This window comes from Theropithecus gelada, chromosome 7a, assembly GCF_003255815.1.
Source record: "Theropithecus gelada isolate Dixy chromosome 7a, Tgel_1.0, whole genome shotgun sequence".
Taxonomy (NCBI): domain Eukaryota; kingdom Metazoa; phylum Chordata; class Mammalia; order Primates; family Cercopithecidae; genus Theropithecus; species Theropithecus gelada.
In genome coordinates this window covers 8,973,424-8,985,508 of record NC_037674.1, presented here as the reverse complement: position 1 = coordinate 8,985,508, position 12,085 = coordinate 8,973,424, and the positions used below count along the sequence as shown (strand labels likewise).

Below are 12,085 nucleotides of genomic sequence, written 5' to 3'. Positions count from 1 at the left end.
ATCAAGATTTAGAGTTGCTTTTCATATGAAAAGCAGCTATTTCCTCTCTTATGATGTCAGACCTTATATGAAATAAGGCTTCTTCTTTCAGCCCTCAGCAGAGGTGAAAAAAGAAAGGAAAAGAACGTACTTTTTAGTTCAAAACTAGAAGTCTGAGAAGACATCTCATAGAACAGAACCACCCTTTTGTGATGTCTGCAAAGCTCTACCTCTGGGGGAGAAAATCAAACACCAACCACAGGAAGTCTGCCTTCCTGGAGCCTAACGCCACAGTCGTCAGGGACGGGATCTTCCACGTTGAGGGTCCTGTGGCCATGATCCAGAATCAAGTTGCTCCCATTTTGACCAAATTGAGGCATGTCAAAACACGATTCTGGGAGGCTTTTGAAACAAACTGTGCAGGGGACATGCTCAACTAGTACCACAGAGAAATCACACAAGACAGGGATCTGCCCTGGAGTCCCTCCCTAGAAAGCAGCAGAGTCAGGTACCAGAGGTGGAAACTACTTTTGAAATGAGCTAAAAGGGACCTAGAAAAAGGCATGTTAGCAAATGCCAGAGACAGAGGAAGAAATGAGGTTCAGGAAATCTATAGTGTTCTTGGCGCAAGTTTCTCAAAGCTGTTCTCTGGAAGCTCTATCACTTACGTGCATTTCAGGAGCACAGCGGCCCAGTAGATCTATAAGGGCAGAATAAAATGACATAATTGCATTGCCCATATGCACGATTTCTTCTTCCTCTTCATCGGCCTCCGTGCTGCTGAGAGAACCAACAGAGGGGAGGTGTGAGGAAGGCTGGCAGGCACTGCCATGCTGGGAGACACAAGTTGCTTGATATGGAAGCACTGCTCTCCTTTCCCTTGGAACCTCATCTTCCTCTAGAAGTCCACAAAGTGGCTTCATTCATTAAGCTCGAGGAACCCAAATATTTGTCTATGACATTCCCAGGATCCCATGAATCTTAAGGCATGAGTACCGACATGAGCTGATCATCAGACCATAACTCCTACCAACTTTTCAATCCCTTTTCCTCCCCGTGAGGGGAAGATCCAGGGAAAGCACCCTGGACCAGGAGTCAGGAGGGCTCCGTCCCTGTCCTGGCTCTGTTGCTAATAAGCTATATGACCTTGGGCCTCAGTTTTTTTCTCATGTTGCTTGAGGAAGTGGGGAAAGCCTATGTGTAGGGTCCTTTCCAGCTCTCCCAGGTCTGATGACAAAGAAAAAAGCCAACCGTCTAAAGAGTTTCTGCTGGGTTATACCCAATCTCTAGATTCCAGGGTCTAATCTAAAGGCTGTGATGAAGAAAGGGACATGATCATGAGACTTGATAAAGGGAAAGTAAGACAATCAGATAATCTACCAACTATATCCTTAACATTTAAATAACATTATAGTGCTGTGACTTTCCACATTCTGCAACTTGCTTTTTCTTTTTGAAAATATTCTTTGTCAAATATTTTATTCTCAATAAAAAAACACTTTCTTAATTAGTTCTCATGCTTTCAGAAGAAGAAGTGGAGGCACGATCTGGTTTTACAAATGAGGTATGGGATGAGACACTGTGGGACAAAATACTGAAGGAAATATGCTGAAGTTAGACAAGGAGTAGAACCTTGGCCCAGGCCTTTGCCTCCTACCCCATGGTGATGCTACAGGGAGGCTAAGAGTTTGCCCACTTTGTGATTTCCAGCTGCGCTGAGCAGAGTAGAGAAAATGGAAGGGGTGAAGGTGATGCTGATCACTAGGCTTACTAGGAGAGTCAAGACAACACTGGGCTTGATGAAGTATACATGTTTTAGCTGTAACTGCGAAGAACATGTGCTTTCTCTATTACCTTCTAAATCATCCATATACCAACAATATCTGAGAGCTCACCAATTTTATCCGTGCCGGAAGGCAATCCTTTCACTTACACTTCTCTTTTGTATCCTTGAGAGGGGAGGTCAAGCGCGGGGTTCTCAGAGATCTTAATGGCACCCTGCATGGCCGCCAACAGTCCGTTTCCCCCCTCGCCCCGCAGGGCCGGGCCGAAGCACTCTGGGCGTCTGATGAGCAGCTTGACCACAACGCTGGCATTTTCTTCCACACTCTCACCTAAGGGAGAAAGGCACTGTTTCCTTCTCAATGGAAAGGACAACCCCAGAATTGATTTCTAGTTGATGAGGCTGGGAGAACAGTATTTTGTTCAGCTTATCACCTACTCTTTTTTTGGTTTAGGTCAGTCCAGTGGGCAGTGGGAGTGGAGAAGGAACTAAGGCATCTGTAACTGATTGTGGTCAGTTAGTTCTAGACCCCACTCACTGCACTCGAACCAGCCTCATCTACTCTTAAGATTAGGAGTTGACACTGATGGAGAAAAAGGTGGCTTTGATAAATTGGGTCAGGATCTGTTTATTTAAAGTATTAGGATCAACCATTACAGAACAGGTTTTTACTCTTCAGCTCAGGAGTTTGTACTGTAGAGATTATTTCCATATATTTAGGTCCTCAGAGGGCAGTTAATAAACTACTGAGTCTACCCTGGAATACTGATTCATTCACAAGTGACTTAGCGAACAGAAGAACTTTACACCTTTATTACCTCAGCGAGGGCATATGCGAATCTGCTTCCTTCCTTGAAAGGAAGTAAGATGGTTACTCAGTTGGTGTGCTTCAATTAACGTTTGGGGAAGTGACATATCAGCTTCTGATTCTGTTACTGATTCTGTATCATACTCTCACAGAGTCTAATACTTACCCTAGGACAGCCAGGTTTGTATGGATAGACTTCAGGTCATTTTTGGAATCATGTATCCAGATGAAGAATCTGCTTGGTCAAGTTTTATTGGTTATTCCTAAACTCGCTCTCTGGGAAGGCAGAGGTTGGAGAATTGTATTCTGTGGCATTTGTTTTTGGATGAACCAGACAACGAAGATAGTGCCTTATTTCCTGATAAAGTGATTAAGGATAGCCATTCTTTTTTTTTTTTTAAATTATACTTTAAGTTCTAGGGTACATGTGCACAATGTATAGGTTTGTTACATATGTATGTCTGTGCCATGTTGGTGTGCTGCACCCATCAACTCATCCTTTACATTAGGTATTTCTCCTAATGCTATCCCTTCCCCAGCCCCCCACCCCACGACAGACCCCGGTGTGTGATGTTCCCCATCCTGTGTCCAAGTGTTCTCATTGTTAATTCCCACCTATGAGTGAGAACATGCAGTGTTTGGTTTTCTGTCCTTGTGATAGTTTGCTCATGTGTCTGTTGGCTGCATAAATGTCTTCTTTGAGAAGTGTCTGTTCATATCCTTCACCCACTTTTTGATGGGGTTGATTTTTTCTTGTAAATTTGTTTAAGTTCTTTGTCGATTCTGGATATTAGCCCTTTGTCAAATATTTTATTCTCAATAAAAAAACATACCTCTGTCTCAGATGAAATCCTAATTTATATCTGAGAATTCATCTCTGAGCCAAGACTCAAGGGCGAGACTTTTTTCATGTCGTGTTAGCTAAAGCCTAAAGAAATACTTCTCTACAGAATCATAAGAGGCACCTCATTTGTGTCTGAGAATTTATCCCTGAACCCAGTACTCAAAGGCAAGACTTGCTGATGTTATGTATTGCAAGCTTGAAGAAAAACTTTTCTACAGAATCATAGGGTATTTCTTGGAGAACTGAGAGATAACAGAGGTTACAATGTGATACGCTGTTGTATTATTTATTCTTGTGCAAAATATGACCTCAAATATTGGCAGGCTAGAACAATAAATGTTATCTCGCAATATTTGTATAGGCCAGGGATTTTGAAGTGGCTAAGCTAGGTGGTCCTGCCTTGCAACCTCCCATGAGGTGGCAGCTGCCGTCTTCTGAAAGCCTGTCTGGGACTGGAGCATCAGCTTCCACGTTCACTCACACAGCTGTTGGCAAGAGGCCTCAGTTGCATACTGGATGTTGCGTGGAGGCCTCAGTTGCACACTGGGTGTTGGGTGGAGGCCTCAGTCTCTTATCATGTTGACCTCTCCATAGGGCTGCTTGAGTGTTCTCATCATGTGGCAGCTGGCTTCCCGCAGAGCAAATTATCCAGAAGGACAGTAGAGCAGAAGCCAAGCTGCCTTTAACAACCTGGTCACTTACTGTCACTCTGTTATATCCTATTCATGAGAAGTGAGTCACTAAGTCCAGCTCACATGTAAAGGGAGAATTAGGCTCTGTATTTTGGAGGGAAGAGTATCAAAGAATGTATAGACACATTTTGAAACCATCTTAGCAGTTTAAGTTCTATTTAATAAAACATTTTATAAATCAACTTAGAAGTGTTGGGAGTAAAGCATTTTTTTTTTAAAAGACAGGGTCTGGCTCTGTCACCCAGGCTGGAGTGCAGTGGCATGATCTCAGCTCCGTGCAGCCTCACCCTCTAGGGTTCAAATGATCCTCCCATCTGAGCCTCTTGGGTAGCTGAGACTACAGGCACATGCTACCACAACTGGCTAATTGCTGTTGTTGTTGTTGTTGTTGTATTTTTTTGTAAAAACAGGGTTTCACCATGTTGCCCAGGCTGGTCTCAAACTCCTGGACTCAAGCAATCCTCCTGCCTTGGCCTCCCAAAGTGCTGGGATTACAGGCATGAGCCACCACACCCTGGCAGAGCATTTGAATGAGAACCCAGAAAAATCTAACTTCTTGTTCCAGCTTTTTAGCTCATCACTGTGTGAGTACGCACACTGCACAATCTCACTGGGTCTTTCCCCTGTTCAGCTATGCATGCTCCATCTGGTTTTAGAGTGACTCTGTTAGTCTAACTCAGATGCAGAGATTTCTCCCATTATGCTCAGAGGAATGGGGATGGGGTGGGGTGGCAGCTGAGCTTGCTGTCTGAATGCTTGAAATTAACTCAGGCTCACCTTTCAACTAAACTCAATCTTGAACATAGCGAATGTGTCTCACAGCCCTGAAGAGTCTACCTCAGACCACAGGTGTAGTCCTGTCCTAGAGCTTGGCTTGCTGACATCCTCTTTTATCACTCAAGCTTTTGTACTGTGGGCCAAATCCAAGATTGTTAGCATGTACCACTCTAAGTTTTAGAATTGTGTAGCTCCATCCAGAAAAAATTTTATTAAACTGAATTTAAACAGTTAACCAGCTTCCATTCATGGTTTTACAGCTCGATCCTTCAAGAGTCTAAAATTTTTGTAAAGAACTTTGTCTTCGAGCTCTATCCAATGTATCACACATCAAAAAACAATCGGTTTTTGCTAAAGAATCCATGTGAAGAAAATTCTCAGGAGATACTAAAAGGGTAAAATTATCATAATAACGGGATGGTGGAAAGAATCAACATATTCTGGAAAAAGAGAAACCAAGGAGAGGTTGAGAGACACTGTACAGTTTGTAGAGACCTCAGAGAAGGGTATGGTGCTGAGTGCTATGCCCATGCTCTCCTAGCAGTTGGGCCTACCATTTATACCTAATATAGTCTACTCACAGGAGGGACACTTACAGAAAAGTACCAGGAGAATCTACATTGTTAAAAGCCAATGGTTTCAGATATAGATGTATCTCACAGTTCACTACTTTCGAATGGTTTTGGCCTCCAATACTTATCAGGTAGCACATACATCAGCCCTCTCAGTTGTAATTTCTCACTACAAGAATAATAAAGCTAAAACACTGAAATTTTAAATATAAAAAATGGAGGGAAAAAACCTAACTCTGTTAATCAAGCTTATTTAAATACTATACTTAGATTCTTTCAGTTACCTGGTGGAAATGCTTGCTGGTCAGTCACCGATTTTACCAGCACGTTGAATTCAACTTAGCTTTCCCCATAGTGATTGGCATGAAGTTGGTGGGATTTAAAACCACAATATGCAGAAGTTGAAAAATCAGACTGAGTTCTACATTGAGCTTTCGATTGAAATTCATTTGCCCAATTAGCCTTATTTTATTCGAGTCTCAGGCCTTCAGAACTGAACTAATTGGGTCTGTTCTGCAAGTGACCCAGGAAGCCAGCCCTTGATTACTGAATTATGGACATCTGCGGAGAATGTAGAGCACACCCTAAGAGGAAGGAGCTGAAGTGTAACCATTGCTGCTAATTAGACATGGGACCAACGCAAAGAATTTCCAAAGGCTTCCCAAGGCAGAGAGGATGGCATGATTAGGAAGGAGAGACAGTCTCTTCCCAATTACCTGTAGCTCAGCAAGCTTGACTGCTAACCAAATCCAGCGTGGTAGAGCTAGATACTGACCTGGAGGGCATTTTTCAAGAGGGAAGAGAGAGACTTGAGGTAAACTAGTTTTGCCTAAGGGCTTGCAACAATGCTTTTTGCTGGAGTTCTAATATGAATAATGAGCTTAATAACAGCATGAATATTCACAGTGCCTTTCTTCAAAGGCTTCAACACTGTCTTCATGTTACTATTTTCTTTTCGATACTCCTGAACAGTTGGATGGAAATGGAAATGAGTCTCCCCGTTTTACCCTGGTAAAACACTCACACTCACCACAGGGACAGTTAGCAGGGATACAATTATTTAATCTTCAGCCCATCACTTTTCTCACTCTCTCTGTTCTAATTCTAGTTTCTGTTTTAAAGTTCCATTGTCTGGAACACTGTTCTTCCCATTCTTTTGGTGTAAACCCTCAACTTACGTAACTCCATTTCATCCTTCAGGAGGAGCTTAAACATGGAACCCCAGAGGACCTGTTCCTCTCAAATACCCTGTCTTCTTCCTTTGTGCCTGCTTTCCCCGTGAGACTGTACATGCCATAAGAACAGGACCCTGTGTCTGAATTACCTAACACTGTGTGCTCAAGGGTCTTGCTAACATCTGGCATATCACAGGCATTCAAAGAATATAAGTCAATAGACTTCACTGAGACTCAAGGTAGAGACTTGAAATGACTGGATGGAAAACCAAAGGTGGCTATCCATTGTTGCATTATCCCACGCAATTATCAGCCTCTGTTTACAAGAGCCTGCATCATCTACTACCTCAGATTTCAATTAGTCCTAAAGAAACATAATCAAGTCCCACCTCAGTAAGAGAGAACACAGGGCTCCAGCATGAATGAATGTACTCACACTCATTTAATTAATTTAGAGAATCGGAGGGGCAGGATAATGGCCAGGATCCAACACCTCTTTTTGCTAAATGCCATCTTTGATAGGGTGCCAGGCAACTTGTATGAACTAAGTATGGTATGTCCAGATAGTAAGGACATACCATCTTCTTTTTAGGGCCTTCCAGCCTGGGAAGGGATTAACTGGATATGTGTCTATCAACCACTGTGATAGCACAGAGAGCAAACCAGGAATTGTTTGCCCATTTACTAATGAATTCAACTATCCATTGAGTCCACACTACATGCTAGTAACTGATCTAGAGACAGCAGACAAGTAGTGACCAGGACAGTCAAGCCTGAACCCCGGAATGAGACTAGTGGAACAGAACCACCCCAGCAGACCTGTGGACCTGCAGCAGAGCTTTCCTACCACCTTGCAGATATGTAAGAAATAAATGTTTATTATTTTATGCCTTTGAGATTATGAAGTTATTATGTAGCAGATACGGGCTGATATAAGAGAGCAGAAGGAGGGAATTCAGTTCCTATGCAACTTAGAGTGGCCCAGGTATAAGATAATAACAACTTGGAGTAGAAAGTGGCCAGTGGAGATGGAGAGAAGATAGATTTCCGGTATCTTTTAGATGCCGAATTAACAGAACTTGCTGATGGACTGAATGTGGGAACAAGGAAAAAAGCTGATTTAAGGATGCTCTCTAGACTTAGTCTGAGTATCTGAAAAGTTGGTGGAGCTAGTTAAGGAGATGGAGAATCCTCACGGAAGAACAGGTTTTGGGTGGTAATTACATACTCAGCTTTAAGATCATTTTAAGATTTGGGGATCGTCCGTGTATACATGGAATTCAAAGCCAAGGGACTGCATGAAATCATGCCAGGGTGGATGGCACAGTAGTGGCCCAGATATTCTGAAGACCAGTATTTAATCACAGAATTGTGCTAAAATTTTGCCCACGTGTCTAGAGTTTGGGTCTATGTGGCTTTTTCATGAAATATGCCAAATAAAACTTGAATGCAATAGAAACCTGGCGTCAGAATTGAGGTGTGCTCTGACAAAATACGGGCATTCTCAACAAGATGATGAAAATCAGCCTCTGATGAGCACAAGGGTCATAATACTGCCATTGTGTGAATAATGTTGATGAAGCTGATTTGTTTTTGTTTCATTCAGCTTAATTCCATAGTTTTATTGAAGTATCAGGCTTCGTTTACTACTCTTATCCATGAAATGGTTGATGAGACCCACATACATATATTAAGTAGGTTCTGGACTTTTTTTTTTTTTTTTTTTTTTTTTTTTTTTTTTGAGACGGAGTTTCGCTCTGTCGCCCAGGCTGGAGTGCAGTGGCCGGATCTCAGCTCACTACAAGCTCCGCCTCCCGGGTTCACGCCATTCTCCTGCCTCAGCCTCCCGAGTAGCTGGGACTACAGGCGCCTGCCACCTCGCCCGGCTAGTTTTTTGTACTTTTTAGTAGAGACGGGGTTTCACCATATTAACCAGGATGGTCTCGATCTCCTGACCTCGTGATCCGCCCGTCTCGGCCTCCCAAAGTGCTGGGATTACAGGCTTGAGCCACCGCGCCCGGCCTCTGGACTTTTTTTTAATTATGTTTTTTAAATTGACAAGGCTCTGGACTTTTGAGTCCACTGCCAAGATACTCAGTTACCACTACTGCTGGAATCCCACCAGGGGCCTGCAGGCAAGCTGCTGAGAAATTCACTCAGGGTGAAAAGAATGTAGTTGACATCCTTTCACCTCAGCCAACTTTCCTCATTTTGGTGCTCTTGGCCTAGGCTTGCCATTGGCTTCTTTATTTGAGAAATTTATTTTCTATTACTGGTAGTGTTTTGACTATCTACTTATTTCTGGACTTTGATGCTGTTTCACTTTGAATTTTTACAGATGGAGGCACATTTCCTTGCCTCTGTCACTATAAGCCCTTTACCTATCTGATAGATTTCCTTTCCTTTTCTCAGGTGTAAAGATTCCAGGAAGTCCAGTGGGAGAATGAAGAAGGTGGGGTATATGCAAGATTGTACAAGCTTTATACTATGGCTTGAATGATGGTGCCCCCTCCAAAACTTATGTTGAAACTTAATCCCTAATGCAACAGTGTGTTCGGCCATTCTTGCATTGCCGTAAAGAAATACCTGAGACTGAGTAATTTATAAAGAAAAGAGGTTTAGGCTGGGCGTGGTGGCTTATGCCTTTAATTCTAGCACTTTGGGAGACTGAGGTGGGTGGATCATGAGGTCAGGAGATCGAGACCATCCTGGTTAACATGGTGAAATCCCGTCTCCACTAAAAATGCAAAACATTAGCTGGGCATGGTGGCGGGCGCCTGCAGTCCCAGCTACTCGGGAGGCTGAGGCAGGAGAATGGCGTGAACCCGGGAGGCGGAGCTTCCAGTGAGCTGAGATCATACCACTGCACTCCAGCCTAGGCGACAGAGTGAGACTCCATCTCAAAAGAAAAAAAAAAGAAAAAGAAAAGAGGTTTAATTGGCTCACTGTTTCTGCAGGCTATACAGGAAACATGGTGCCAGCAACCGCTTGGTTTCTGGTGAGGCCTCGGGAAGCTTTTACTCATGGCAGAAGGTGAAGGGGGAGCAGATGTCTCACATACAGAGAAGGAAAGAAAGAGTGGGAGGAAGGTACCACACACTTAAGCAACCAGAGCTTATGAGAACTCACTAGTGTGAGGACAGCACCAAGCCAAGAGGCATCTGCCCCCGTGATCCAAACACCTCCCACCAGGCTCCACCTCCAACATTAGGGATGACAATTCAACATGAGATTTAGAGGAGACAACATCCAAACCACATTAAACAGTATTAAGAAAAGTGGCCTTGAGGGCGGAGCAAGATGGCCGAATAGGAACAGCTCCAGTCTCCAACTCCCAGCGCGAGCGACACAGAAGACCAGTGATTTCTGCATTTTCAACTGAGGTACTGGGTTCATCTCACTGGGGAGTGCCGGACGATCGGTGCTGGTCAGCTGCTGCAGCCCGACCAGCGAGAGCTGAAGCAGGGCGAGGCATCGCCTCACCTGGGAAGTGCAAGGGGGAAGGGAATCCCTTTTCCTAGCCAGGGGAACTGAGACACACAACACCTGGAAAATCGGGTAACTCCCACCCCAATATTGCGCTTTAAGCAAACAGGCACACCAGGAGATCATATCCCACACCTGGCCGGGAGGGTCCCATGCCCACGGAGCCTCCCTCATTGCTAGCACAGCAGTCTGTGATCTACCGGCAAGGCAGCAGCGAGGCTGGGGGAGGGGCGCCCGCCATTGCTGAGGCTTAAGTAGGTAAACAAAGCTGCTGGGAAGCTGGAACTGGGTGGAGCTCACAGCAGCTCAAGGAAACCTGCCTGTCTCTGTAGACTCCACCTCTGGGGACAGGGCACAGCTACACAACAACAACAACAACAACAACAACAAAAAAGCAGCAGAAACCTCTGCAGACGCAAACGACTCTGTCTGACAGCTTTGAAGAGAGCAGTGGATCTCCCAACACGGAGGTTGAGATCTGAGAAGGGACAGACTGCCTGCTCAAGTGGGTCCCTGACCCCTGAGTAGCCTAACTGGGAGACATCCCCCACTAGGGGCAGTCTGACACCCCACACCTCACAGGGTGGAGTACACCCCTGAGAGGAAGCTTCCAAAGCAAGAATCAGACAGGTACACTCGCTGTTCAGAAATATTCTATCTTCTGCAGCCTCTGCTGCTGATACCCAGGCAAACAGGGTCTGGAGTGGACCTCAAGCAATCTCCAACAGACCTACAGCTGAGGGTCCTGACTGTTAGAAGGAAAACTATCAAACAGGAAGGACACCTACACCAAAACCCCATCAGTACATCACCATCATCAAAGACCAGAGGCAGATAAAACCACAAAGATGGGGAAAAAGCAGGGCAGAAAAGCTGGAAATTCAAAAAATAAGAGCACATCTCCCCCGGCAAAGGAGCGCAGCTCATCGCCAGCAACGGATCAAAGCTGGACGGAGAATGACTTTGACGAGATGAGAGAAGAAGGCTTCAGTCCATCAAATTTCTCAGAGCTAAAGGAGGAATTACGTACCCAGCGCAAAGAAACTAAAAATCTTGAAAAAAAAGTGCAAGAATTGACAGCTAGAGTAATTAATGCAGAGAAGGTCATAAACGAAATGAAAGAGATGAAAACCATGACACGAGAAATACGTGACAAATGCACAAGCTTCAGTAACCAACTCGATCAACTGGAAGAAAGAGTATCAGCAATTGAGGATCAAATGAATGAAATGAAGCGAGAAGAGAAACCAAAAGAAAAAAGAAGAAAAAGAAATGAACAAAGCCTGCAAGAAGTATGGGATTATGTAAAAAGACCAAATCTCCGTCTGATTGGGGTGCCTGAAAGTGAGGGGGAAAATGGAACCAAGTTGGAAAACACTCTTCAGGATATCATCCAGGAGAACTTCCCCAACCTAGTAGGGCAGGCCAACATTCAAATCCAGGAAATACAGAGAACGCCACAAAGATACTCCTCGAGAAGAGCAACTCCAAGACACATAATTGCCAGATTCACCAAAGTTGAAATGAAGGAAAAAATCTTAAGGGCAGCCAGAGAGAAAGGTCGGGTTACCCACAAAGGGAAGCCCATCAGACTAACAGCAGATCTCTTGGCAGAAACTCTACAAGCCAGAAGAGAGTGGGGGCCAATATTCAACATTCTTAAAGAAAAGAATTTTAAACCCAGAATTTCATATCCAGCCAAACTAAGTTTCATAAGTGAAGGAGAAATAAAATCCTTTACAGATAAGCAAATGCTTAGAGATTTTGTCACCACCAGGCCTGCCTTACAAGAGACCCTGAAGGAAGCACTCAACATGGAAAGGAACAACCGGTACCAGCCATTGCAAAAACATGCCAAAATGTAAAGACCATCGAGGCTAGGAAGAAACTGCATCAACTAACGAGCAAAATAACCAGTTAATATCATAATGGCAGGATCAAGTTCACACATAACAATCTTAACCTTAAA

The 12,085-nt window shown here is 44.1% G+C and overlaps 1 protein-coding gene across 2 annotated transcripts in view; it reads right to left on the bottom strand.

Moving 5' to 3' along the window:
* The window catches only part of RYR3 (ryanodine receptor 3), a 584,152-nt gene that overhangs the window by 146,790 nt on the left and 425,277 nt on the right, over positions 1–12,085 (bottom strand). For both annotated transcript variants that reach the window (XM_025390215.1, XM_025390216.1), the window contains exons 44-45: positions 1,913–2,093; positions 648–759 (exon numbers count right to left, since the gene is read on the bottom strand). In XM_025390215.1, the coding sequence (XP_025246000.1) occupies positions 648–759; positions 1,913–2,093 (293 nt within the window). The remainder of the gene's footprint in view (positions 1–647; positions 760–1,912; positions 2,094–12,085) is intronic.